The sequence below is a fragment of the Orbicella franksi genome, chromosome 9, assembly GCF_964199315.1.
Source record: "Orbicella franksi chromosome 9, jaOrbFran1.1, whole genome shotgun sequence".
Lineage (NCBI taxonomy): Eukaryota > Metazoa > Cnidaria > Anthozoa > Scleractinia > Merulinidae > Orbicella > Orbicella franksi.
In genome coordinates, this window is record NC_138153.1 from 30,676,622 (window position 1) to 30,704,376 (window position 27,755).

At 40.7% G+C, this 27,755-nt stretch overlaps 3 protein-coding genes across 4 annotated transcripts; 1 reads left to right on the plus strand and 2 right to left on the minus strand.

The window, feature by feature from the left end:
- Positions 1-311: 311 nt before the first annotated feature.
- Positions 312-10,972, plus strand: LOC145496653 (uncharacterized). 2 transcript variants are annotated; one of them, XM_081476374.1, is made up of 8 exons: positions 312-621; positions 2,890-3,150; positions 3,597-3,962; positions 4,423-4,817; positions 5,565-6,765; positions 7,508-7,560; positions 8,232-8,645; positions 9,538-10,972. In XM_081476374.1, exons 1-8 carry the CDS (start codon positions 531-533, stop codon positions 9,868-9,870), a joined length of 3,114 nt encoding a protein of 1,037 aa, XP_081332500.1. In that variant the 5' UTR covers positions 312-530; the 3' UTR covers positions 9,871-10,972. The 2 variants fall into 2 exon arrangements, with proteins under 2 accessions (XP_081332500.1, XP_081332501.1); XM_081476375.1 differs by having other exon boundaries at positions 8,232-8,538; positions 9,538-9,651.
- An 87-nt stretch (positions 10,973-11,059) lies between these two features.
- On the minus strand, positions 11,060-12,356 carry LOC145496663 (adenosine receptor A3-like). Its single transcript, XM_081476393.1, has one exon. It carries the CDS (start codon positions 12,244-12,246, stop codon positions 11,062-11,064), a length of 1,185 nt encoding a protein of 394 aa, XP_081332519.1. The 5' UTR covers positions 12,247-12,356; the 3' UTR covers positions 11,060-11,061.
- A 4,157-nt stretch (positions 12,357-16,513) lies between these two features.
- On the minus strand, positions 16,514-27,672 carry LOC145496650 (uncharacterized). The gene is made up of 15 exons (XM_081476367.1): positions 27,622-27,672; positions 27,360-27,451; positions 26,863-26,951; positions 26,638-26,714; positions 25,674-25,857; positions 25,058-25,206; positions 24,595-24,718; positions 23,617-23,734; positions 23,162-23,267; positions 22,573-22,716; positions 22,307-22,418; positions 21,459-21,634; positions 20,769-20,839; positions 20,183-20,598; positions 16,514-19,452 (listed from the first exon to the last, which is right to left on the minus strand). The coding sequence occupies exons 1-15, from the start codon at positions 27,655-27,657 to the stop codon at positions 17,204-17,206; spliced, it is 4,143 nt and encodes a 1,380-aa protein (XP_081332493.1). The 5' UTR covers positions 27,658-27,672; the 3' UTR covers positions 16,514-17,203.
- Between the last annotated feature and the right edge of the window lie 83 nt (positions 27,673-27,755).

A 27,755-nucleotide genomic window follows, 5' to 3' on the forward strand; every position in this document is an offset into this window, starting at 1 on the left:
CGCCGTGGGATGCAATGCGCATTCCAGGAAAAATCAGGAGACCTTGAACACGATTTTTTCAACACAACTCCAATATTTCTTTCGGGGAGGAACACAGGCTACGTGTTATCCAGTTGATAGCGTTATTCACCCTTCAAACATTTGGAGGCCATGTTAGGGATTAAAAATTAAGATGTGATCGAGATATTTAGATCGGATATCCCGGAATATCAAGTAGGAAAATTGCTAATTTTGAAAATTGGATTTAATGCTGGGAGCACCCCCGGGGATACGGGATACCTAGGCCTGTTTGAGGAAAAAAAACAAAAAAAAACAAAAAAAAAAAACGATAAAGAGGTAACGTTGAGCCAATCACGAGCAAAACGCTTTCCGTTGACATAATAGAACGTCTGCGTTCACTTTCAGGTTCACTTGCTTTGTAGCTTTGCTGTCTGCTTTGGAGCTCCGGGAGTTTAGCACGTTTGCAAACAGTTAACCGTTTTAACCAGCTCAAGATCACTGATCTGGTTTCCTCGCAAAGTGGACCAAAGATGTTGGTTCTTCTTATGTCTCTCGTGTTCATGCAAGCATCACTACAGTTCTGTGAAGGAGCGCATCCGGATGATCAAGGAAAATTGGAAGGTATGTTCCACTGGGCTTAGGCAAGCCATGCACAACCCATTTGAACGTTGCTTTATTCCTATCAAACTTGGTTAATTTAATGGGGATGATCATTTAGGATCGGTGAAGAATAAAAGTCGATAAGTTGCGAGTGTTGCTGAGATAAAAGTTTGTCTGTTGTGCACTCGGACTCAAACAGGAAAAATCTTTAGTCTTCCTGTTTTTGAGCAGTGACCGTAAACAGAAGCCTGTTTATCCACTACCTTCCTCATTAACATGTTTATTTTTTCGTACACCGTAAATCAAATCGCTACTACTTTGTCAGTAAGAATTAGCAATGAGATTGCTACATAGTAACAAGTTATTAGTATACATTTGAGTTTCATTTGTGTTCTTGATGGTTAATAAATTCGAAAGCCGCACCCTTCATCATGATTCAGTGCACTTTGCCCTTAAGTAAATGCAAATAAAGAAAATACCATATTGACAGAATGATAGAGTACCAATTACCAAAATATTCCAAGTGTTGCTGTTAAGTAATTAATGACAATAAACTTATCAGCAAAGGATCAAAGTGTTTTTAGCGGATTACATTTTCTAATAGCTTGTGGAAAGTAGGCTCGATTACCAGCCGCTGTTCGGGAAAAGAGCCCGCGCTCCTCCCCCGAACTCACGGCTGGACTCGTGGACTTGGCATTATTAATTTCAACCAATAAGAAATCTGCCTGCCTGAATCGAGCAGGCTGCATAAATTAGCTTTCTCGCAGTAGCAAAGGAGTTGTGCGATATGAAGTGCGATCGCATTAGCGGGATATTTAACCAAATACCGTCAACTGATGAAACCTTGCCTGATGTAAAGCATAGTGGCATATACAACACGCAAAATAGTCAACAGACTTATACGTTAGCATCTATATTTGAATCATGTGGTGCCAGAATATGAGATAACGAACAAAGTAAACAAAGGGAGGGATAAACGCAAACATCGATTTCAAGAAACAAGAAACTCAGTCAAATTGATGTGTACCTTAGTCTTCTTGAAGAGAAGAAACACCAGTCTCTGGAGAAGACGCCAGACAAAATTAAATTTTTAAATGAGCCAAAGTAAACCGAACTAGCAAAACATAAACCTGGTGTCAACACCTTGCACAGCAATATGTGTGACCTTTGACATGACAGTTGCTACAGCATAATAGATAGATAGATAGATAGAAACTTTATTAAGAATGTCATCAACCACCTAGCTGGGGAAAAACTCCCCTACTAATACGGGGACATAACAAAAACGAGTTAAATTAGAAAGAAAAAAAAAATCAAACAGCTCTGCAATACTTTAAAAAAAAAAAAAACACTCTTCTATAGAACACAGCATGTAATGCCCTTCCGCAACAATAATGTGAAACAAAATAGGTTGGAGGGCCAAAGTTAAAAGAAGTGGCGAAAACGCCACAAATTTTACGAGCCGTAAGCGTCATGTGGGCCTGCCTATGATTGTCATCAGATGACATTTCCGGCCACCTGAAGCACCGCAAGAAGTACATTATGAAGTTACGTCACAGACATGCTTTGCCGCTCACGCGTCCAGCCGTCTCTTCTCGGGGAGGAACGTAGACCGGACTCGAGAAAGCGGCGGAAATCGAGCCTAGTGGAAAGTTGAGGCAAATAAAAAGCTGTAGAGCTCCATGCAGTGATTCATATCAATTGAATATCCTTGATGGAGTTGTGTTAACTCTAATTAGTAGCAATTTCTTTTAGCCATGATAATCTACACTAAGGTCAGGCTGCGAGCAGTCTCTCTTTTACTCGTAGATCCGCGAGGGAAGAACAAACGAACAAGCAAAGGCTAGCGCGTAGCGACGAAGCCGCGAGTAGCAAGGGCGTCAGAAGACGACTCGCGGCTCGTCGCTTTTCACTGCTTTTTCGCTTGCATTTGCCTGCCCTCAGTAGATCTCCGAGCAAAACAGAGACTGATTGAAGTCTAACTAAGGTGCCCCTCAGGCCAAACAACTGAGCATATTCAAAAGTGAAGTGTTATTCTTTACAAAACGTTTTACAGGTGAAAGTGTGTAAACTGTGAACAGAAATTTTATACGGACAGTGTTTTTAAGCAAAGTATAACTGACATGACAAACAACATCATTTAGTAAAAGATGAGCTGAAATAATACGAGTTCTCCACCATTTATATCAATCAAGATTTTAACTTCTTTCAGTCATCTTATAACCTGATTTTTAATCCGCGATGCCACATATGTTTTTGTTTTTATTTGTTTCTTTTTCGATTTAACAGATCATTTAACGTACCTGCACTATCCCCATTTTCATTTTGCTGGGAGATTTCGCGCAGACACACCGACACTGAACAATTTCCCAAATCTGTTCAACCCGGAGGAAATCGCTCCAAGCGAGACACAACCAAGTGCTGACAACTGGAATCCTATGGGGAGTGGGGAGTGGACTGTAGAAGCTGAGGTGACCCATGTGTGTTACTCTGACTATCGGTGTGTGGGAAATCTACCTGACGAGCCGCTTTGTGAGGCTGGCATTACAGGTAATTATTAAATGGCTAGCCGCAATCCGTGAGCGGGCAAGATGAACCAATTACTACGCTGTTATTGGCTACTCGAGCGGGCGTGATGGCGCTATCTTGCCCGCGGTACTAAACGGTACTACCCTCTCTGTCTCGCAGGAAAAATTTCCCTGATAGCTATGGGCCTCGACTCTGTCTCTGCCCATAAACATGCAAAAAATGGCCAATATCCAGCCATCTTGACCTCACACTTGCAACACTACAACGCTGCAATATCTGCATTGAAAGATTATCCCAGGATTTAGACGACATTTTTTCTCTGTTAGGGCCAAGACGCACATAGTACAAAAATATGTTCGTAAGGAAAAGTCTTAAGTTATATAAACATGTCCATCAGAATGCTACAAATGAAAATGTCCATTAGTATATTTTTATCATACCTGCTCGTTATTAATTAACTCACACAGGAGGGGGCACGAGAGTCCCAGCAAAGCTTGTTGACCTGGATCCACAAGCGCACAAGTTTGCAGAAATCTGGGGCTGGAGGATTCTTGTTGGTGAATATTTTTCAGCAGATTTTCAACCTGCTCCGTTCCAGTATCGTTGGGTGAAGACAGCCAATTCATCGGGCGGTGATGAAGACCAAGCGGCAGCGGGGCAGTCACTGTTGACAAACATCAATTGGAATGAGACCAATACAAACAAGTCAAAACTTTTGCGGGAGTTAAAGGATAAAGCTATGAAGACCAGTGGAAAGCTATCTATTCGATTCAACATGGATTCATTCAATGAGGTCCCACAAGAACCATATTTTGGCTGGGGACGAATAACTGGTAAGTTATCAGTCGTAGAATAAGTTTCAGTTGTATGCTCGTTTGTAACCACCCTAGATTGATGTTATTCCCTTGACACAGAAGTTCATACAAGCAGTTGGTGTAATCGATCTATGGTGTTTGATATGAATGCGAATCTAATGGCGGATCCAGACTGTTAGGAGTAGAGTAAATCGAAAAATCGATCCTTTTGATACTGATTCCTTGAATTTCCAAAATAGACTTTGCTGATGAGGTCAGAGCGTTGAGACTGACTTACTAACTGACTGACTGACTGACAGACACACAGACTGACTGACTGACTGACTGACTGACTAACAGTCAAACTGACTGACTACTGCCTGACGGAATGACTGACTGGCTGATCGATCGCTCGATCGCTTGCATGCTTGATTGATTAATTTATTAATTGATTGCTTGATTGATTGCTTGCTTGCTTGCTTGATTGATTAATTGACAGGTACGATTGGTCTGGCTACTCCTCAATCCCCGCCGTTTTCACCTGGTGAAAGAATGCTGAAAGCACAAATGGAGGGTCTCCAAGACGCCCCCTTTGTGTTAAACAAGCAAGACAAAAAATTGACTGTTGATTTTGGGAATAGCCTGCCTATCATGAAAAACGGAAGCCACAACGTGACCTTTATAGGCCAGCTACTTGTGGCAGTACCAAGAGCGCTGGCTGATGGTAACAAGCCTGTCTCCTGCACTGATGATCTGCAGACGCTTGGCATGGTTCTTTACCGTATAGAGAACTGGTATAAAAACTCCGCCGGTGTGCACTCGTTTCCGCCAATCGGGGTTTTATCAGACGAGGAAATAAAAAGACTTGAGAATACACCCCTTGTTATAGCAGAGGTAAATTAAGGAGAAACTTTCTATTGCTATAACAACATTTGCCGGATAAATTTAGGAAACGTGGAGCTTACTAATTTTTGCCAAGAAAATCATTATCTCTCTTCATTACTGGATACTCTGACAAAATTGACATCTAACAAAGTCCATTGGTAATTTTGTCAGGGGAAAAATGAAGAAACCGTATCAAGAACTAATCAGTTTTGAAAATTTTGTTTAAGGTATACATTGTGGAGGCGCCGTGGCCTCATGGTTATTGCGCGAGTCTCCGTATCGAGCGGTACGGGTTCAAGCCCTGGCCTGAGACATTGTGTTATGATTTTCTTGGGCAAGGCACTTTACTCTCACAGTGTCTCACTCCACCCAGGTGTATAAATGAGTACCGGTGAATTTAATGCTGGGGGTCACCCTGGGATGGACTAGCATCCCATCCAGGGGGGAGTAGAAATACTCCTAGTCCCCTCATGCTACAGAAACCAGGATAAGCTTTGGCCTGAAGGGCCACGTGGCTTATATGCAGACTTTACCTTACCATACAATAAATACAATTAAGAACACGTTCTTCTGCAATATCGCTTTTTTACATTCACATTTACGCTAGTGCACCAATGTCTTACAGGCAGTTCATAGCGAAAATGCTGTCAGAAAGCCGGTGCTGTCAGAAAAGAAACTACAACAGGGGACATCTTCTGTTCAGGCAACAGCACTGACTGTAATAACGTTATTGTCATTTGTGTCATTTCTACTCAGGTCGAAGGAACATGGCCGGCAGTACAATGTAAAAGGATCTTGTTTTCTGAGGCAAAGGATGGAATTCAAGTTCATCCCTTTACACCGTGGGTGTTGAGAGCTGAACCAGGCGAAGATGTTGAGATATCATTTCTGGTGACGAAATTTGGACTCCCATCGGCCGGAACGGTGATCCATATAACGTCATTTGTCTGCCCGCACATATTTTATGAATATGGTGGACCTCTAATTGCAACAGAGCCACTTCCTTTCCCTACTCAGGACATTACAACCAACCAATCAGGATTGGCCACCATATCATTCAACGCCCCTGATCCTTCAAATCCAAGGAAATTCATAGATGGTCAGCTGTATCCATACCTCTACTGGGCAGTGAGTAATCCAATCGACCCTGAACAGACTTGCAATGGAAGCAATTTCCTGAACCTTCTCAACTCGTATTTTATTATTCGAGTTTTTGACGTTCATAACTACCGAGATCCTCCAACGTGGAATGAAGATGTGTATCCCATTTTCAAAAAGTACGCCAATTTGTACCCCGTGATGACATTCAACTATGTCGATCTTGGAAACTACTATGAAGTTACAAAACACCTTTTTCACATCAATATGACGATGCGACTCCCAATTTCCCACCCAAATCACATGCCTGTGACGCGCGACTTATCGAGAGATAAACGTGACATGATCTTGAAATGGCTAGACCGTCCTTGCCCCGGAGACGAAAAACACGATTTTACACTTCATCGGTTACGGCAACACCTTCAGACTGCCTTAGAAATCGAGCATGCCACTATACCAACTTACCTCACAGCGCTGGCTACCATCAAAGATAATTACAATACCGAAGTACAAGATATCTTCGGACAGATCCTTATTCAAGAAATGTTGCATTTGGCCCTTGCTGCGAACCTCTTGAACGCAGTCGGTGGAGAACCCGTGCTGTTTTCTGAAAACTTTATACCTCTCTATCCCACCCGGCTTCCCGGTGGATTAATGCCACAATTACAAGTCCCTATAGAAAAGTGCTCCGTTGCCCTCATTGCCGACATCTTTATGGCAATTGAACAACCTTCTGTCACAGCAGATTTTGATGATACATACGCTGAGAGATCTGAAGCACATGATTCGGAGGAGGCCATCACCCCCGGAGCTGGTCAACAGCAACCCCTTAAGGTTACAGGGCAGTATAAAACAAAAGGTTAGTTGGTTAACCGCAAAGTAACTCTTGATTACCTTATCGCAACTGTGCACGTGTTATAAGGTACTTGCTGTACTCTCCAGGGCTATATCAAGAACTTTTTATTTCTTTACATTTTGCTGTAGAGCTCGTCTGTAAAAAGCAATACATCGAATGACTTAAAACTGACAAATAGAAGAATAAAGTAATTTTCAATGTAGATTTTGGATTGCTCTGCTTTACTCGTAGCAATTTACAATGCTTTAAAATAGTACGTTTCATAATGTAATCACAGATCAAATCGGTTGGTTTGAAAGAATGATGGCCTGGTACCAGGGTTGGTTCTTATCTGTTGCAGGTAAGGAATTTTGAAAAGAAAACTGGCTCATACAATAAACACTTGAGAACACTCCGAATACCAGTAACACGTCATAGCGAGGTTCAGTGAGGTCTAGGAATATGGAGTTGGCCATCAACTCATCAACTGGTCCCTCAGCTTTTCCTCTGAGGGAAGAGGCTGGCCTGATTGGTAGCGCATATATGGAGACCCCCGAGGAAATAAGTCAGTTAAAAAAATTTTGGTCACTTGAATGCATTGCAGTGAAATAACAGCTGCGAGAAACGTTTTACTTTTAAAACTTACAAAAAACTTGATGGCAAATGAAAAGTAAGAATGGTTTATTAATTCGATTCTGTGGGAAAAAAAAACAACATAAGAAATAACTTTTATATTTGAAAGACCTTCTCTTATCTGTCTTTTCAGAACACTCTTCTAGGAAGGACGTAAAGAAATGTGGACATATTCCGTCGCAAAAGGTATGTATGGAGGTATATCTATGAGAAACTTCAATACTCAGTAACTGAAATAAAATCATCGCAATTATGAATGCTTCATGCCAAAGCCGAATGGCAACAAGCTGATTCTGCGAATAGTCGTAACGCAAAGAGGAATAACGCAAAGAGGTATGAAGCAAGTACGCGTAACGCAGGTAGGCATAACGCAAGCAGGCATAACGCATAGGGGTATAAACCAAGTAGGCGTAACGTAAAGAGGCATAAGGCAAAGAGGTATAAAGCAAGTAGGTGTAACGTAAGTAGGCATAACGCAAGCAGACATAACGAAAGAGGTATAAAACAAGAAGGCGTAACGCAAGTAGGCATAGCGTAAGCAGGCATGACGAAAAGAGGCCTAACACAAGGAGCCATTACGCAAAGAGGCATAATGCTAGTAGGCATTACGCAGCGAGGCATAACGCAAGTATGCATAACGCTACTAGGCATAACGCAAGTAAGCATAACGCAAGTAGGCATAACGCAAGAGAGCAACGCTAGCACTGAACGCGTTAATAATTTTAATGATTCCTGCAAGACAAAAAACACTAACGCATGCAAAAAAAACAACAACTGGAAAACGCAGCAGCGTCTGAGAACAACAACAGCAAATAAAACAATGCAATCACTAATCTGTCTTGTTTGGTTCTTTCCAGATGAAGGGGGGCCACAGCTACCCTGGAGAGCTGACAAAGCCAATATTTCACAAACACTACAACACAATAGGGGAATTCTACGAACACATTCTAAATGCTTTGACCTTTTTGACTAACAATGGTACAAACCAGACCATATTCTCCGGAGATAAGTCCAAGCAACTATCATTTGATTTTCACTTTGGCCGTTATGGAAGATTATTCGCTGTAACCGATTTCGAAAGTGCAAAGCGAGCCATCGAAGAGATTATCACGGAGGGGGAAGGGAGCTCACCTTGTAATCCACTGGACTGGTCAAACAACAAAGGTGATCTATCCCATTACTTCCTGTTCAAGTCCATTGTTGAAAGGCATAAGATAAAGGTTTACAACATAAGCAGTGATTCGTATTCTGGGTCCATGCAGTTCTTCAAGGTTAGCATTTTTTTTAATTCAGATCTTTGTAAATGACTTTTAAAAGTTCAACACCACCGGTATAGGTTACAGAAACTAATGCAATAATCTACAAATCCAAAACCACTTGAAATCGGCATCTCCCTTGCCCATCTTTGTTTGGATGCTTTACATTCCATGTAATTTAGATTGTTATTGAGGCGATACTTTTGGAGATAAACCGGGCTGAGGCACGAAGAAACACCCCCTCCCCCGCTACGACTCACCAACGAAAAAGAAACTTCCAGGCCTGTAAGATTAGGTCTAAGCACTTTGGTTACGAATTGGACGATTCAGATTGATGAAATGGTCTTTCGTTTTCAAAATCAGAGCGTTGGTAAAACCCTTGACGGTTGTCACCTTCATACTCTTCTTGGCAATCACGGGACCGTCACGTGATCGTCACGACTAATCAGTAATCATTCATAACCCTTTGTGATGACATAACGATAATTGGGAAATTTGTATATAATAAAGCTTTGTAATTACCGACACTTAATTGGCTCCCAACCATCGTCAACCATCACGGTCGCCTCGTGGTTAGTGTGCTCGTCTCCGGATAGAGCGGTCTGGGTTCAAGCCCCGGCCGGGAACATTGTGTAGTGTTCTTGGGCAAGACACTTAACTCTCACAGTGCATCTCTCCACCCAGGTGTATTAATGAATACCGGTGAATTTAATGCTGGGGGTAGCTTTGCGATGGACTAGCATCCCATCCAGGGGGGAGTAGAAATACTCCTGGTCGCTTCATGCTACAGAAACTGGAGATACGCGCCAGCCTGGTGGGCCACTTGGCTCGTATGTAGACTGTTATCTTACTCTTCAGTAAAATCATCTTCAGTTAAAACCTTTTCTTAATTATTGTTCATTTTTAGGTCTGTCAGGGGGAGTATTTCTTCAATGGATCTGACATTTTCTTTGATCCGGATGGTGTGTGGCCCATGGTCAATAATCCCCGCCTGAGAAAGTTCGTACCAGGCTCTCAAGCAGACGTCTTGAACAGAGAATTCAACAGGCTTTACACAAACCTCCTCAGATCCCTAGATGTAGCGTTTAATGGCCACCCAGAAAAATTCGGTGATGCAGTGGGATTAATGTTTTCTATAGACAGGCATCTGAAGAGGCTTGTCCGCACACCACTGGAACAAGATGGAGACCCAACAGTAGGGCCGAACGCAGGACCAACCTTTGAGTTTATTCCTGATTAGGCGCTGTATCATAAAAGGGTGTGACATAAATTTAAGACTCATTTACTCCGGAAATGTTCAGCTTGAAGCAACAGCATAGTTGTTGATGCGTGTGGCATGTAATGCTTTTCGCGTGGTGTGTGATTTTTTTCGTGTGGTGTGCGGCGTGTTGCGTGCAAGGTGTGACGTATTAGCGTGTTAAAGGAGCTACGTTGAGGTTTGCGCATCTTGAAAAGGTGAGCCTAAACTTTTCAAGTTCGTCGTTTGTAATTCGTGTTAATCTTTTCCATCCTTAACCATCCTTGTTCCTCTATGCCGGAGCTTATTATTATCTTTTTGGTGTTTTTCTATCTAAGTAAACTACGATTTTCGTGTTTCCTTCAATTTAAAGGTAATTTTGTATGTGAACAACATTACTCACACTACCTTTACTCAGCTCCTTTAAAAGGAAAAACTGATTTTTTCTGTTTGTTTGTTTGTTTGTTGGTTTTTTTATCACAGATGACAGAACAATGTAAATAGGGCTTTTCACAACTTTTTGGTAACTTCTTGTATTTCGAGCAACTTATAAAATAAGAATGAGATCTAAAGGAAGAGAGCAACAAAATTTTGTTTTTTGCTCTTTTGGAGCAACTTTTCGCAGCTCTCGTTACAAAAAGAAACTTTTGACTTTTTTTTTAGCAACTTTTAAGCAAATTTTTGAGAAATTGCAGGCAACTTTTTGGGAAATCTCGAGTAACTTGTGAAAAGCCCTACATGTAAGCAACCTTGTTTTCTCTTCAAATGGTCTGATTGATGTCGGACAGCTGTTTGTCGTAGATCCGACATCTTGCATAAGAGAACGCTGTTTACGCAATTCATATTATTATTTAGTTCACCAGCGAGGTTTGGGTGTTTGGTGGTCATGTGACTGGCCGACGCCAGGGTCTTTTCCCGCCCTTTCCACAGGTGAGTGGCCTGCGAACGTGGTTGTCCAAACCTCCGGGTTTTCACCTATATCAATATCGTGTTTGTCGCGGTTTTCCTCTTGTACATGGAAAGCTGATCATAATGGTTAAGTTTTAAGGCTTCTTGTTTATTAAATATAGAACATTTAATTACAAAATACACATGGTGTATTACACTTGAAAAATGTTTCTGGAATTACTATATCCTTTGCTAATCGCTATTTTTCATCGACAGTATGGATGTTAATAAAAGCGAGCAGCTTAATTATAGAAAGCTGTTCGGCGCGGCTCTCCATTCTCCTCTTGACCCAGCTCGCAGAGCCTCTCGGGAACGGCGCTTCGGTCCATGCGGTTGTACGAATATTGCTCTTCCTGTCTTACAACGTGTGTGTATTGACTGGGGATTACGGCCATCGTGAGATAACTTTTTGCAAGGGAAAGATAACCCAGTGTTCGACCCATTTCTCCAAAAATACGACGCATTCACCATTGACAGCTTTCTATCCGAAATTTGCGTAACTTGATCCAACTTCCAACAGGTGAAAATCCTTTTCAATATTTCCAGCACGTACCCACGTATCTCCCTCATTCTCCAGCAAAATATGATCGGATTTAAAGAAGAATTCAAAAATCCGAGCGTCATCCCCAGCTGAAAAATTCCTTTCAGATAAATTCCGTGACTTGTAGTCGCTACAACTAACATGGTACTAGCATAAGGCAGGTAACAAGCAGTGAAAACGATATAAACATACAAAACACTCAAGGCGGATTTGAACTTCCTTTTTTCCATAGCAAACTCTTTGTAACTTTCCTGTATCGGCCTTTGATGTGTTCTTATTTGCAAGCGATGTCGCCTGACGACGAGATAAATTCTCACAAACGTTATCGTGGTAGTTATGAAAAAGATGATGTTGAAAGACGTGGATACAGCTTCTCGTGTGATGTCCCCCATAAATATATAACCAACGGCCGCTATTGCACTAAGTCCCCACAATACGACAAGAACGAAAGTCATCCTTTTTTCCGTTACAATTCCCCTGTAGCGAAGATGAAGGTCAATGGCCAAGAAACGATCAAAACTGATAGCTGAGACGGTAAAAAACGAAACCCCGGCGAGAAACGTTCCCACAACCAGGAAAGCAATTTTGCTGTGGCATTGCGAAACGAGCGAATTGTCTAAGAGTATTTGAACAATGACAGTTATATAAAGAGGTTGTACAGCCAGACCAACTCCGAGATCTGAGATCGCTAAGCCAAGCAGGAGAATCTTTGACGGAGATAGGGTACAGGAGGTTCTCGTTAGCGCGCTGATGATAACCATGTTTCCAAAGATGGCCAGAAGGGATAATATACCGTTGACTACACAGAAAGCTATGTACCAACCATAAAAGTCTTCCTTCTCCGGATAGTATTTGGAAATATCCTGACAAAAATCTTCCACTATGGTCATTTTGTATCGTATCTTGAAACGCGAATGACTGGAGAACTTTAGGTAGCTTCGGACTGTTAAAAGAAATGGACAGCGTTTTTATTATGGATTAAGTTTCTACTCATTATATTCATAATAATACACATGAAAAAATTACTCGATTCTGATTGGCTAAGAGCAGTGCAGTTCAAGTGTAACACCAGTGCAAAAAGTGTAACATCAGTGCAAAAAGCGTAACACCAGTGCAAATTACACATCAAAATTCTGGATTATGATTGACTGAAAGATAATAGGAATTTTCTAAGAAAATGATATCAGGTAAAATGATGACCAAAATTTTGTGTTGAAACTTTGAAAAAAGTTTTCTCAAATAAGAAAAAATGGCTCCAAGAAAGATCTTCCGGCACTTCCTCCGCGCGAATTTTTTCATGTTTATATTATTAATAAGTAATTATACGGTTTTTCTCGTTCAATTTGGAGTTAATTTGCACTTGTGAGTTTTTCAAAAAGCTGAAATTACACTCGCCGAAGCGGCTCGTGCAATTTCAGCTTTTTGAAAAACTCACTCGTGCAAATTAATTCCAAATTGAACTCGAAACCGTATGATTACCTATACTAATTGTTACGCAAAACAATAGCGAAAGCTTTTAATCAACTACATCTCCTTGAATTCTGAACTTATCTGAACGTTGTGAATCCTAAAACTGACCAGAGGGTTGGTTAAGATAAAATCTCTGTGTTGTACGTGATCTGTGACCATCTGTGTGAGAGTTTTAGATTGCTGCTATTCCTAATCTTACAAGTTTAAATGTTGGGTTTTATTATCTACCATTTGATAAGCTATTGGAAAGATATATATAATTTGTCCGTTGCCGGTAGTAAATAGCCAAAACTGTCAATAGGATGTACATTGTTATAAGGCCGCAGATAATTTTTGTCATAACCACTAAATGCGCCTGACTATTAATTGGTTCTTCCCTAAGGCGCTGGGTCAAAATTATACCATAAACATTCATGTCAGCCGCCTATTTTGCGAAATACAATTTCTTTCGTTTTGCGGAATCGACATTTTGATATAAAAATATTCGCTAATTCTGAAAGAGAGAGCATGGTTATTCAATGCCGCTATTGACGCTTCGTACTAACATTTTTGGAATAAAACTCAAAAAAAAATGTTATTTCAGAAAGTCAATATATAAGAAATCTTAATCAGATTTAATTACCATTTTGTTTTCCTGAAACCGTCGCGCGTGTTGGAAAAATGATGACACGTATTATAACGGTGAACTGATATGTTACGTACTACAATGTATTTTTGTTATTTCTAAGTACACTATACAATAAATTCGCTATCTGCTCCGGGCGAACCTTAGAATCAAGCCATTATTCTGTAGAATTGCACAAGAAATGGCAATATATGAGGTTCCCATTGTTAGAAAAAGGTGTAATAAAAAACGCTTTGCAATTATGATTTTTCAACGTCGCGTCAACGCAGCTATGTAAATAAGTCTGTTGAAACACTTTTGCCATAGGATATTGGGAAACTGACGTTTTGTGCCACATTATATCAGTGTTGCAACGACTAAATCTTAATGAATATTTTTCTTTGGAAAAATACAGTCGACAAGAACCTAATTCAAGTGTTTATGAGTATCTCGGTTTGATTCCAACTTCCGTAGTTCAATATAAATCTGTTTTGAGAAACTGATGTTCCACAAAAACATAAACTGATAAATGATCATTAAAGCCTACGTGACGATGCCGAAAGGTGTTATGGGTAGGGCAGTTTTTCTCTGGTTGATCGAAATTCACTGTGTTTTGTGCGAAGGAAGGAGAAATGTTAACATTTATGAATTTTCCTTTTATTGCCCAGAAACACTTTGAACCTCGCTCGGCTAGCAGTAAAATATTACCATCCAAAGTACCGTTCTGCATTATCGAGAATGCTTTTAACTTAAGCAAGACAGCTTTTGATTCTCGAAGCAGCTGTTTGTCAGAACTAATAGCCTCGACTAGGCCAGTTGACTAATTGACTACCTCTGAGAAATTTACGGTGCCGTTAAAAAGCGCCCAATGGAACTTCCACCGAAGATGAGTTTTGACAACAGAAAATTTAATTACAAAATTCAACTGAAATAGTATTTTGTTATACAATTCCAGTTCAGCGTTAACTTCCGAAAGGACTGTACGTACATCTTTGTTTTTAAAAATCTTACCTCCTCGTACTGTAATAAAAGCTGAAGCTTGCTAGCTCTTTGGGCAGATGAAGAGAACAAAATTGTTGAACGCTGAAACTTTCGTGGGATATATCTGATAAATCCAGAAAATTGAAGCATGCATGCATTTAACTTTTGTTTTCAACACAATAACATCTATGTTTCATCGGTCATTCAAGAAGAACTTAACACTGGTTCTCCAGTTTCAATATATATATGAATAACACTGCCTTTGAAGTCATCAAACGACACCTGTCATAATATTCGATTTCCTCAAATCCGGCTTGTGCGGTGTACTTTGCGATACGTTAAGTGGACATAGCGAGTGACTGTATATAGTTAAAACATCAGAAGAAAACAAATACATGCAAAATAGGATTTTTTTTTAATCTGAGAAAACGAAATTGGGAACCCTTTTACCGGTTTTCACAAAAAGATCTTTAAACGGAACCGGAATTGCGTTTCGTTCAATGCTATCTTCAGGGCACAAGTTAAGAAAGCTTGCTGGCTTACTATAAATTAACGAAGAAAAACGTGCGGCTTTGTCAATGGAGGATTCGTTTTGAGATTGAGAACAGTATTAGGTTAAGTGGTATTCACTTCACTTAGCTTCTTTGTGCCTCGTGGCACATAAGGCCTCCACAGAATGCCTCCAATTTTCTCTGTTGGCTGCAGCAGCTCTTGCCTCATCCCATGTACGCCATCCTGCGCTGTTCCTCTCTCTCTCAACTGTTCTTCGCCAGGTGGTCTTAGGCCTTCCTCTCTTCCTTTTTCCTTCAGGTGTCCATGATAGGGCTATGTTGGTATGGCTGTTTCTGTTTTGTCGTAAGACATGCCCTATCATCTTCCATCTTCTCCTCTTAACCTCTTCACTAAGGAACTTCGTCTCTGCCTTCTCAAGGAGCTCTCTAGTGGTAACGTGATCTTGCCATTTTATTTTGAGAATCCTCCTGAGGCATTTGTTGTGAAACACATCTATTCGTTGGTCATCTCCCATGTTCATCTTCCATGTCTCACATCCATACAGTAGCACCGGTACAACTAAGGTTTTAAACAGTCTAAGCTTGGTCCTCTTCATGATGTTAAGTGGTATTAGCGGCTGTAAAATGCCTCGCCTATCGTTCAAGAAATTAAACTTCGACGCGTCAGAAATTAGGAACAAACTGTGAAAATTAAGTCTTCAAGCGTTGCAGCCTGCAAGCCTGGGGGACACAGGGAAGGAGTCTCGCGCGTAGGTGTTTTTCTTTTCTTTCGGCACTTGGGTGCGAGTTATCTAGCCAGTAACAATGGAAAAGCTAGAAAACCAGTTTAAAGAGAGTTTTTGAAATATTCCTGATAGATCAGATTTTATCAGTTCTTACTCTAATGCTTGGCTAAAGCGATTTTACGTCTGTTCGGAAGATTACTTGAAGCCTGCGCTTTAGCTAGAACTTTGATGTGGAGCCGCTTGATAAGTGAGAGTTTAGAAGGGCAATATTCTGCATTTCGTTGAATGATGATCTTCTAGGTCTGAAGCGCGCTATGACGGTGTTTTTGGCAACCTGGGGCAATAACACTTTGGGAATCGGCCTCAGCCTCTAACAATTTCCTTCTTCATTAAGGAGAAATATCGTTGAGATCATAGTGACCCCAAATGTTTCCTCCAGGCTTCAATGGTATTAAATCAGCCGTAATAAATTGTTTCAATTTCTCTGACTTTTCTTCAAAACGTCAATTTTGCCCGACTCAATAAAATTCCCTGACTTTTTCCTAACCTAGGAGAATTTTTTTCCGGATCATTTCCTAACGTGTGGCAACCGTGTCTAATTAACTGAGTTGGCGTTCCCAAACAAACGGATGCGAAGTGACGTTTGTGAAGTGTTTCTCACGTGCGAGCTTGTTGTCAATGATAATTTTGTCAAGTGTAGCACGTAAGATGTTTTTTTTTCCCTAAATTATATTAATAATAAACACAGCTATGCGAAAATTATTCGCAGAAAATCACGGAGAAAAAAAATCTGTTTAAGTTCGATGAACCATGAAAACAGCTCTCCCGAGTTAAGTGCAAGTAAACAGACACACAGAATAAGTGTACAAATTTCTATTTCCGTTATTAAAAAAAAAACATTCTTGCCCTCAAATAATATTTAGGATACTTCAATTCTTTCAATAACATTACTAGTAAATAAAGAAATGTCTTTTGCCTAACTGAGAGAGCTTAGTCAACATTACTATATACAGTGGTTCTATCGCAAAAGACGGGAGAGCTCTACAGTCTCCGAAATTAGTGAATTCAGAATAATTTTGCTGTCAGTTGTTTCAGTACTGTCCTTAGTTTTCATAAAACTACAGATGGAAAGTTATTTCATTTATAAGCTGTTAAAATCAGGAATTCATTATTTTACGAGCGTGGACCTTTGTCAAAAGAAGTGATTTCCAGGTTTGTGTTAATCGTGGGTAAACTTATTGCCGCCATTCGTAACGTGTTATTAGCATGACAATATAAGGGTCACTTGCTTGTTCCCAAAGTTCAAAACTAAACATTGTTTGTGATTAACTAAACTAATTTACATTTAGTTTGCCTGTGCAAGCCTCGGAAGTAAAATAATAAACAGAAACAGGCGATTTCCTAATTGATTATGACACCGCTGGAAAAATCACCGCATACTTAAACGAAACTTGCTATCGCGGGCAGTTGCCACATATCCTTGAAAACTTTCAATTGTAGTTTCAGCTATTCAATATGGAAACCCTCATACAACTCACTCTTAAACTAATCATCGTTATTTAACGTTTCTTCTCACGTCCCGCGGCCGAAGCGGCTTTCTTTGAATCACATCAATTCTCAACTGTTGGGTTTTTGATTTCTTCGAGGAATCTTTCGTCTTTTCACCAAGAAGTCGACTCGTTCCTGTGGACCGCGCGATGGTTCGGCGTCGTGCAAGCCCGCTTTTTTCCTTCTTTGGCGGCGATATTTCGATGTTGTAAGCCACGCTCTCCCTCCTTGAGGAATTTTCATCTTGTTCAGGCGCTTCATGAGATAGATTCTCGTTTGAGCGGGACCGGAGGGAACCAAACGCTGACTGCATCGCCGTAACCAGTCGCTGGGACCGAGGCTGCTTCGCAGGTGTGATGTTGGGAGCAGACTTGGATTTCGGCAAACTCGACCCATGGCTCCTTGTCTTTAACATGCTCGAGGCACTTTCTTCCGATTTCCGTTTGCGCGTGTTGTAAGTTTTAGTCAGGGATGCATCTAAGGACATTCTTCCCGTCTTTAACGCATCTTCCTGGCCGGAGATGTCTGGCTGCATTTGAGTTTCCACCGGGTACGAGGTCTGCAGGTGAGGGAGGCACGACGCGTTCCGACGCTGCAGTTCGGCCAGTCGGGTCCAGTCGTATTCAGCATCTTGCTCCATTTCCGGTCGCAAACCGTCACCCAGGATAAAGAACGCTGCACTGTTTGTGGTGCGCCTCTCAGGCGGAGTGTTCCCGCGCATGTATATAGCACTCTGACGGCGACTGGCGCGAGTCTGGACACCAGCCCTCAGGCTTGAACTTGAGGCCGAGTGAAGACTGGTGAGAGATCTGTTCGACTTGTTGAAAGCGCCGTCCGGGAGTGTTGTAGCTTTCATGCTTCCTCCCAGAGAATTTGCGAAATCGTCCAGCATTAGTGGTGGACCTTCATCAGATTCCGTGGAACTGTCCTCTTCCTCGAACACGTCCTGAATGTACCTTTGCGCTCTAGCTCCTCCAATTGTCTTCCTTCTTAGCGAGTCCATTTTATTCTTGTTATCGGCAGAATCTAACTTCAGTTCGCGTATTTGTCGATCAGCATGAGTTAGCTGCGCCTGTAGAGAATGCACTTCTGTTCCGAGCCTTTTGTTGATGAGGCTTTCCTCCTGGACTTTCTGCTCCAAGCGATCTTTCTCCGTCTGTAATTCCAGCATATGATCTTTCAGTTCGGCAAATGCGATCTCTGCCTCCTTCATTTCTTCCGAGGCACCCTCAAGATCCTCAATCTTCGCCTGCAGTTCTTGCTGTCTATTTTCCCACTTAATTTGAGCGTTTTTGACCTGGCTAACTGCATTCTCTTTTTCTTCTAGTGCGTCTTTTAACAATTTCTCTAATTCTTCGACTCTTTTAACCTCCTCTTCCTGTGATTCCTTTAACAATGCCTCTAGATTTTCCACTCGCTTATTCTTTTCTTCCATTGATTTTTTCAACAAAGTCTCAAGCTCTTCAATTCGTTTGCCCTTTTCTTCACTTGTATTTTCCAGGTCTTTTATCTGCAGGGTTAACCCATCTTTAATTTCCTTTTCCTCCTGTAGTATCTTCTCAATTTCTTCCTTTCTTTTTATCTCCAGCTCACTGTAATCTTTCTTCAAATTTTCCAATGCTTGCCGAGCAGTGTCCACCTCTGTTTTATTCGCTTCCTCTAACTGCTGCATCTCCTTCTTTACGCGTTCTTTTTCAGACTCTGCTTCTTTCTTAAGCTGCTCGGTACTCAACTCTAGTGCTTCCACTTTATCAACATAACCTTCGCACCTTCCTTTCAACTCATCACACTTCTTCCTCTCATCCTCTAATTCCTTCTTAGCCGCTTCTCCACGTTTGACTTCCATCTCTAGTTCAGCCACCGCGCTTTTAGCTTTCAGAAGCTGGTTCTCCAAGTTCATCTTCTCTTCTCTGTTTTTTCTAGCTTCCTCGTCTAACAGTTCTTCTGCTTCCCTCGCTTTCTTTCGAACCTCGATCAGTTCTTCTGAGTGCTTCTTCGAGTTCTCGAACATTTCACTGCGTGTATTCATCACCTCTTCTGACAGCTGATCAAATTTCTTTTTCCACGCCGCTCGGTCCGCGTCGCAAGCTTCCTGAATTTTGGCGGCGTTTTTCTCTGCTTCCTCTAACATAGCTTTCTGCTTGCTGGCAAATTCCTCCTTCATTTTTTCGTGTTCTTCTTCAAGTTGTTGTGTTCTCAGACGAAACTGGGCGACGGTCGCGGCCTTATCTTCCGCCATGCTGTTGATCTTTAAATCTTTTCAAGGAAAAGAAATTAAAGTAAACTGGTTAAAAATATTATAATGAAGTCGGGTAAAAGGTGTAATATATTAGTTTTTATTGGTTCATTTATTCGCCACACATGCAATAATACAGTCATATCTTTTAACGCCACGTTCCTGGAATCAAAATGCTTTTCGTCGAAGAAATGCTGTGGAAAACCTTAACACGACTAATTCAAAAAGAATATTAAAAAATTTTTTAAATACAGTGGAACCCCGTTAATACAACCACCTTCGGGCCATGAAAAATTGGTCGCATTAACGGGGTGGTCGTATTAAAGGGGTCTTTAAATAAGAAAATGACTGACTGAGCTTTTTTTTGGGCCAGAATAAAGTGGCCGTAATAACCAGGTGGTCGTATTAACGGGGTGGTCGTAAGGCGGGGTTCCACTGTAGAACAAATTACCGTCCAGGCCGTGGGAATGGGAGAAATGGCTGTGATAGGCAATTGCCTAAAATGGATAAAGCTAGCAGGTAAACGTTAGTCACATACTATCCGCATGCCTTATCAAGAAACAGCGAGTATTACAACACACTATCTGCCTAGCGAGTTAACGCTGAGCAGAAACATGAACAGTGACATATACCTTTCCGTAACTGACAACAAAGGGTGTAGACTGAGTCTTCTCTAGCTCCAGCAGCGTTGGAATTGGGAAAAGAAAAACAAAAGATCGGTTAAGTATTACAAGTTTCAAATGAACTCACCCAGTTCGTTTTTTATACCAGCCATCATCTGCTCATACGTGTCTCGAACATGATCCCTCTCTTGTTCCAAAGCTTGAATCTGTTGCAATCTATTCTCCATGTCTTTCTCCAAACGCTGTATCTGTTCACTCATTTTATCCATCTCTCCGTTCCTCAAACTCATCTCTCTGTCATACTTAACTTTTTCATCAAGTGCTCGAGCATTGCTCGTTTGAAGGCTGCCTTCCAAACCTGCCTTTAAACTCGAAAGTGCTTGAATTTCCACAGTTGTCTGTTGCAGTCTCTTTTCTCTCACATCAAGCTCTTCAGCCAGTTCTGCTTTCATCGAACGCTCACTCATCAGAACTGTTTTCAGTTCCTCCACTTCATGGAAACACTGCTCCTGGATGTTCCTAAGTTGTTCGTCCTTTTGCTCACTAACATTAAGAAAATGCAGATTGCTGAAGTTATTGTATTGTATTGGCCACGAGTTCAAACTACGAGAGCTACCTACAGATGGCAAATTTCGAAACTCAAAAAGTGCCATTAAGAAGGCAAGGAATCTGCTTCTCCACTTATGGAATCCGCAGCAGTTAATGAACTTTACCTTTTTTGTAATTCAACCGCAAGCTGTTCCTCCAATTCCTGAATTCTGCTTTTGGCAGCTACGTAATTTTCCTATTGATAAAAAAAAAAAAAAAAAAAAAAAAAAAAAAAAGACATAGACGCAGAGAACAATGACATTTAGCTCATGTTCTATTGAGATTAACCGTTTTAACAGCAACCGGTTTGAGTTGATACGGTTGACGTTTCTCAAAAGTTAAACAATCAAACCAACCGAAAGAGGTGTTACCCCATTAGAACACGAAAAAAACATGAAAACCAACCAGAAACGATTGATGCTAACAGAACACAACCCAACTACTAAATTTAATTAATAGTCTTTTGCAAAAACGGCTCACTCTACTTGCAACCAACGATCTTAAGCGAATTATGCATTGAAGACCCTGTTTTAATGTTGATGGAAGGCGCTTTGCTGGAAGGGTACATATAAAGGCCAAACAAAGGTACATAAATTGATAAAACCTACTTGCAAGAAGATTCTGATTGGGCAGATTTTTTTTCAGGTCTGAATGAGTACGTGTAGCAATCGTCAAAGCGTATTAGAGAGAAATTGAACCTTACGCTTCCGACCGAAATGTTTAAAATTTAACACCTTTACTCGTTCGTTTCTTGAATCTAGCCATAACATTTGGCTTTGTCTGCTAAGAAAACAAGCAGAAGGTCAGCGGTTTACCTTGTAAGACGTCTGTGCTTCCTTGGTGTCCTCCAGAGTCTCTTTTAGAGCCAGGAATTCTTCTTGATTGACAGCAGTGGACAGTTGAGATTCCAAACGGCATTTCTCCAGTTCAAGCTCGATAATTCGGCTGTCTATGTTGACTGGCGCTATTGGAACATGGCTTGGCGAATCGCCTACAAATGGACAAAACAAGACAATCAGAAAGACTTTCTAGTAGTCGTTAATCATCCAATATTACTATTAACGCAAGGTTTATGAAAATCCAAAATAAAGGTTCGAATAAAAATGTGAAACAATATCCGAAAAATGATAGGAACCTTTCAATTAGGAACAATCTAGTTAACGATGGCGAGGACAGAATTTGATGATAATAAACTTGTATTTCACGACACCCAAGTTGGGCTTGAAGTCCTTTCAAATCCTCTGAAATGTTTCTTAAAAAAATCATTTTGTAACATAAATACATGAATGTTGTAGCTCATGATTTTATTTTCAGTCTTAAAGATTCAGAATGTCGGAATATTTTCTGAATTAAAAGAACATCTCATTACCCCTACAGTTCCATTCTAATAAAATGAACGAAAAAGACGACACAGAAAATGCAGAACGCGTGGAGCAGGCAAGAGGACTGAGAAGGGACGCACCAGTCATGGTTATGGGGATCAAGAGGGTGTTGTATTCACTATTATTATTCTCGAGAGAAACGAGACACGTCTCGAGAGAAACGAGACTCGTCTCGAGAGGAACGAGACGCGACTCACGAGAAACGAGGCCGTCTCGCGAGAAACGAGACAAGAGGTGGCAACCTACATTTGAGCGGTACTGTATTATATACCGATTATTACCTTCCATGTTACACAACTGATTCTGTTCCAGCACTATATCATCAACTTCAATTTCCTGAGCCCGTTGCGTCTCTGTCTTCATTTGTGCAGAGTTTGACGCTGCATTCAATGCCTGGTTGAGCAAAAAAAGTAGAGTCCTTTTGGCGAGCGTTCGCCTGTATTTTGCATCGCGCCATTTGAAACAAACAAACAAACAAACAAAACAAAACAAAACAAAAAAACGAAGGAGAAGAAAGAAAAGAAACAACAGCACTAAAATAACTAACCTCTCGTAAATCGTTTTCAAGCTTTGCAATCATCTGTTCCTTTCTGTTCAGCCTCGCCTCCAATTCACCAGTTTTAAACTCCATGTGATGAATTTTTTGCTTGTAGCGATCAACACTGGATTCTAACCGCTCTGTTTCAACTCTCTGATGATCAACAAAACATCGGGAAAAAAAATCAAAATCAACGCCTTTGGTAGTTTAAGGAGCCGCGTCGCGGCTTTCGCATCTTGAAAAGTTAAACCTAAATTTTTCAAATTCGTCGTTTGCAATCCGTGTCAATCTTCTCCATCCCTGTTCCATTATGGTTTATTATTATCCCTTTCAATTGGTGTTTTTCTATCTTAGCAAACTACCATTTTCACGTTTTCTTCAATTTAAAGGTTATTTTGTGCATGGACGAAATGCCGTGAGTGAGCTCCTTTAAAAACCACTCCATTCGCATTAACCGACCAATCACCAGTGATCGTTGATCTTCACTCCAGGCAAACTGTACTTGTAACTGTACTGTACTGCGATGATCACTTATGTCTCCATGTACTTGTTCCGTTGTATAAAGCTGTGTGAAATGAAATACCCATTTTACATGTACCTCTTTTTCGAACTGTTCTTTTTCCTGTATGAAGTTAGCGACTTTCTGTTCCAGATCCCCACATTGCTGTCGGAATGTTTGCAGTTCCACCACCTTTTGCTTTAATCTGCACAAGAAAGCAAAGCATCAGAAGCCAATTTCTCACCACAGTAACAATATATTGCGCAGTGAAATCGGAATCGAGAGTTGTAAAGACGATCACATGCTAACTCACTACATGTAATGTACATAATTTAAATGTTAACCTTATTCGGAGACCTAGGGATGAGGCAAAATGAAAAAAATTCGGCACAAAGAAAGTAAACGCTTAAAATTTTCAGTGCTAATTTTTGCCTTGGGTTGTTTTTAAAGTTCGTCCTGCGACGTTAGAAATGGAAGTTACAGTCAGCTTGTTAACCAATGTGCTCCTCTACAAGACGTTGAACATTTTCTGAGCACAGTTGTGAAGTTGTTACCTTGCGTTCTCTTTGTCTGCCTTTTCAAAATCGTCTCTGAAATGTCTCACAAGTTCTAATTCATCAGCAGTGGACATCAGTTTGGTGATCTCCTTCCGTAATTCTATAATCGTGGCATCTATAAATGAAACAATTAACATTTATTTGAAAGAGAAGTTGTGCATTTAAAGCTGTTTATAAATTAATATTGCCCATGATAAACAGTGTTTACTTTCCAAGTTAGTATAAACAGATAACAGTGTCTCCCACATTCTCTCCTAGCCCCAAGTACACCTAATTTCTTTTTGCATTTCAACAAAGCATTAGAGTATGCTTTTCATGTCTATAGTCACATTCTTTAGGCAAAAGGTTTCAAGGCAACTTGTGCAAGATGGAACATGCCCTGTACGCTGTAATTTCTGTTTGTATGATCAACCAATCAAAGTCAAACGTTGATAAACAACACAGCTGCTATACTCAGCAAATTCTCTTTCAGATACGAGCTGCATAAGAGTAGACAGGACCCTATCTTTGTTCCTTTGTTCTTTTCTTCCCCTGGTTTCTGACGCCATTACCTTTGCAGGGTTCCAGATTCACAATGTAGGTTTTCAATGTAGGGTGTCCAAAAGGAATTCCAACCAGGGTTGTCATTAAGTTTTAATTCACCTGTAGCCTTGATCTTCACACCCATAGCAAACTTGTTACTTTATGGGTGAATTGTATCAACTACAGGCCAGTTCACCTGTAACATCAAGGGTCCATCAAACACACTCAGCTGTAACAGGTGTTACAGGTTATGGTCCTAATTCACAGCCCTGCCAACGGGTTAATTCCCAGTGCAGCCACCAAATCATAACAAATTTCCTATTAATTTGTTGGGTCATGTAGCTGATCTTGTTGGGGTTTTGACCTGAGACCCTGCACTTATCTGGAACACTGCTTTGGTTTGAACATCATTATCATTCTAAGATGATTATTATGATCTATACACTTCATTACCTCTTGCATCAATCTCTTTGTTCTTCTCCTTGAGTTCAGATTCTAGTTCGGATTGCATGTGCATCTGTAAGTCCAGTGAGGATTGTAGCTTCGTAACTTTCTGTTGCAGTTTGTTCAGCATTAGCTGTCAGAGTGAAATCACACCAAAGTTATTCGGCGGAACATGTTTTTCCACTGCTGCACAGTTACATTAGTTTTCAACAAATGACAGACTAGCTTCCTACGCAACGCTCTTTTGGCTTGTCACACAATCTCCCCCCCCCCCCCCCCCATGAAGTGGGGGAAGATTTCGTGACAAGCCCAAAAAATGTCCACATAGGAGGCTAAAGACAAACCTACATTTGTATGACTTAGCAACTTTTCAGTTTGTTATCTCTTTCAAGTCCTTGAGCTTAGACATCCCGCATTAAATACAAAGAAAAAGGTACTGATAGAAACAAACATGTCTTAAGTTATCAGTTACCTGGTTCTGTTTGTTGCGTAACTGTGGAGATGCCACAAGGGACTTCAATGGAGAATTGGTGAAGAAAGCTTCAATGGGCGATTGGACAGATAATGGTGAAGGAAGCTGTGCTGTGTCATGCTCCAATTTGTGACATTCTGTTAAATTTGCTGAAATCAATGAAAGAGAAAAACATATTCAATGGGTTATTAATATATGTTCATTAAATTAACTGGCCGCCAAGACAGGGCTGTAATTAAGTTTTGAGTCACCCATAGCCTCGTTCTCCGCACTGTCACCCATAGCAAACTTGTTACTTTGTGGGTGAATTCTATCAACAATAGGCAATTTCACCCACAGCATCAAGGGAAAATCTAACATACACAGCCGTAACAGGTGTTACGGGTGATGGTCCTTAATGACAGCCCTACAAGATGTATTCCAGACTTCCCCCATTGTCTGTCATCACCACAAGTACTTTTTTTCAAGATATTCAATTGACAAGTATATGCTTCGTCCTGACTCTTTCCTTTCACCAACAGTACTGAGAAAACAAAATCTCGTTCGGTCTGAATAGGGTCAATCTACATGTTACTTCTAAAATATACATGACAATTTATGTGCAGTGTATATTCACCTTTCTTGCTTAGAATTGTAGCAAAAGAGTCTGAAGTGAGGCTGCCTTGTTCCATGTCAGTCAAAACGGATTCAATCAAAAATTTAAAACTGAATTGGTCTTCAACATCCATCTGGGTGATCTGATCCACAAACACGGCCACATTATCACACTGAGTTGCTCCACAGAGCAGAAGCGTTATAACCTGGAGAACAAGACATGAACTGAATTAAAAAAGAAAAAAAACAAGTAGAACAAGTTATACTCAAGCCAATGCTAGTCAGCCCCATTTAGCAGCAGTCATGGTGCATGTGCTGGAGTTGCATGCAGGGCTTTGAGGGACTTACATTTTTTGGATCGTGTGTACTAAAGGCATCCATGGTCGAGTGTCAATAATATTGATACCTTCGATCGATACCCTTGATCGACCCTTAATAGACACTCGATCAACACCTCGGTTGACACTCCATCGACATCTCAGTCCACAGTCGGTCGAAAGTCGACAAATTTTTCAATCATTTCATATGAGTCGGTCAACACTCAGCCGACTATCAACCGACTGTTGATCAAATGTGGACCGAGTTGATCGCAATGTCCATCGAGTACTGATTGAGATGTCAATTGAGGGTATCGATCAAGAGTATCAATTGACCCTCAATCACGGATGCCTTTAGTACACATCATCCCATTTTTTGTGTGTGTCCCAGATGTGTGTGGACATGCAGTGTGAGTATTTTGGTTGCTAAGTATCTTCACTGATTCTAGTATGACAGTTCCTGGTGAGTTGTACTCTCAGGATTGCCATGGAAACCTGATGTGCTCTATTAAAATCATGTGGCTCCATTACGCCTGAGGCAACTCTCCCATCACTTCTAAGTTGGCAATGAACTCAAACGTACAGTAGATGCTAATTGTTGTCCAACAGACTGAAGTAGGGGTACATGTGTGACCAACTGATAGTAATGTACAAAATACTGTCACATACTTTTCCAGTCTCTGTTTCGTCTCTGTCCTTTAAACGTTGCTCATTTATAACAGATTCAAAACTCTGATGGTGAAAGCCTACAAGAGAAGGAATCAACCGATAAGTAGCCATACTGAAAAATATAATGACTAATGTGCACTGTACTGACTCATACAGAACTGTAACAAAATTACATTTATTGAGGAAAACAGCAAAAGCTTGAAGAAGCTCAAAGTATTTTCTTACCTCCAAGATATGAGATGATCATGGACAGGACTTGTTCAACCTCAAATGCTTCACTGTCTGTTGGTAGATCCTTGGAAGTTTCCTTATCACTGAATAGACATTTTCATATTTAGTACTACAGTGTAACAGGACACCATCTCTTTTCAGTCCATGTTTTTAATAAAAGCATACAAGTAAATTTATAGGTTGGCCCTTGTTGTCCAGTGTTGCACAATACACCCAGGTAAAGCCTGAACACATACAACCATGTAGTCCTGATCAGGCTGAGGGTCACCTTTGCCATGTAAACAAACCGCATTATTAGCCTGATCATTTACGTATAGAATATGTACATTACAAAATTATTTAAGCTTATTTTGTATCTTGTCTTCAAATGGCGTTGGTTAGCAAGTTGCAAGAAAGAAAAGCTTACAGATCCTCATTATGAGCTGCATATCCAGTAAATTATAAGTATACTTAAGTCAGATATTCAGTGTGTGGGTTAATTTAGCACCTACATTAGATGCAAGATCTTGAGAAGCAGGTTTTTACTGGCCGCATCTGTGATGTTCGACACTTTTTCCCCTTCACTGGAAGCATTTGCGTTGATCTACAAGAAGAGGAGATAAAGAACATTTTCCATCCTCAAAACACTGTTTTACAGCTATATGTAATGTAGGTGAGTTAACAAGAAGGCTGCTCGGCACTCTGTTAAATTTTATCTGGAGACAGTACACGGATTCCAAGGATTCGAATCTCAAAGGACGCGTGGATACTCACCCAGTTCAGTAAGAACTTGGAATTTGCTGGATTCATTTTCAAATCGACAGAGCTCCGAAAAGACCTTGAAACAACATAAAAACAGTTTAAAATCGACAGAATTTGCAAAGCGATCGAGCTGCACAAATGCACAA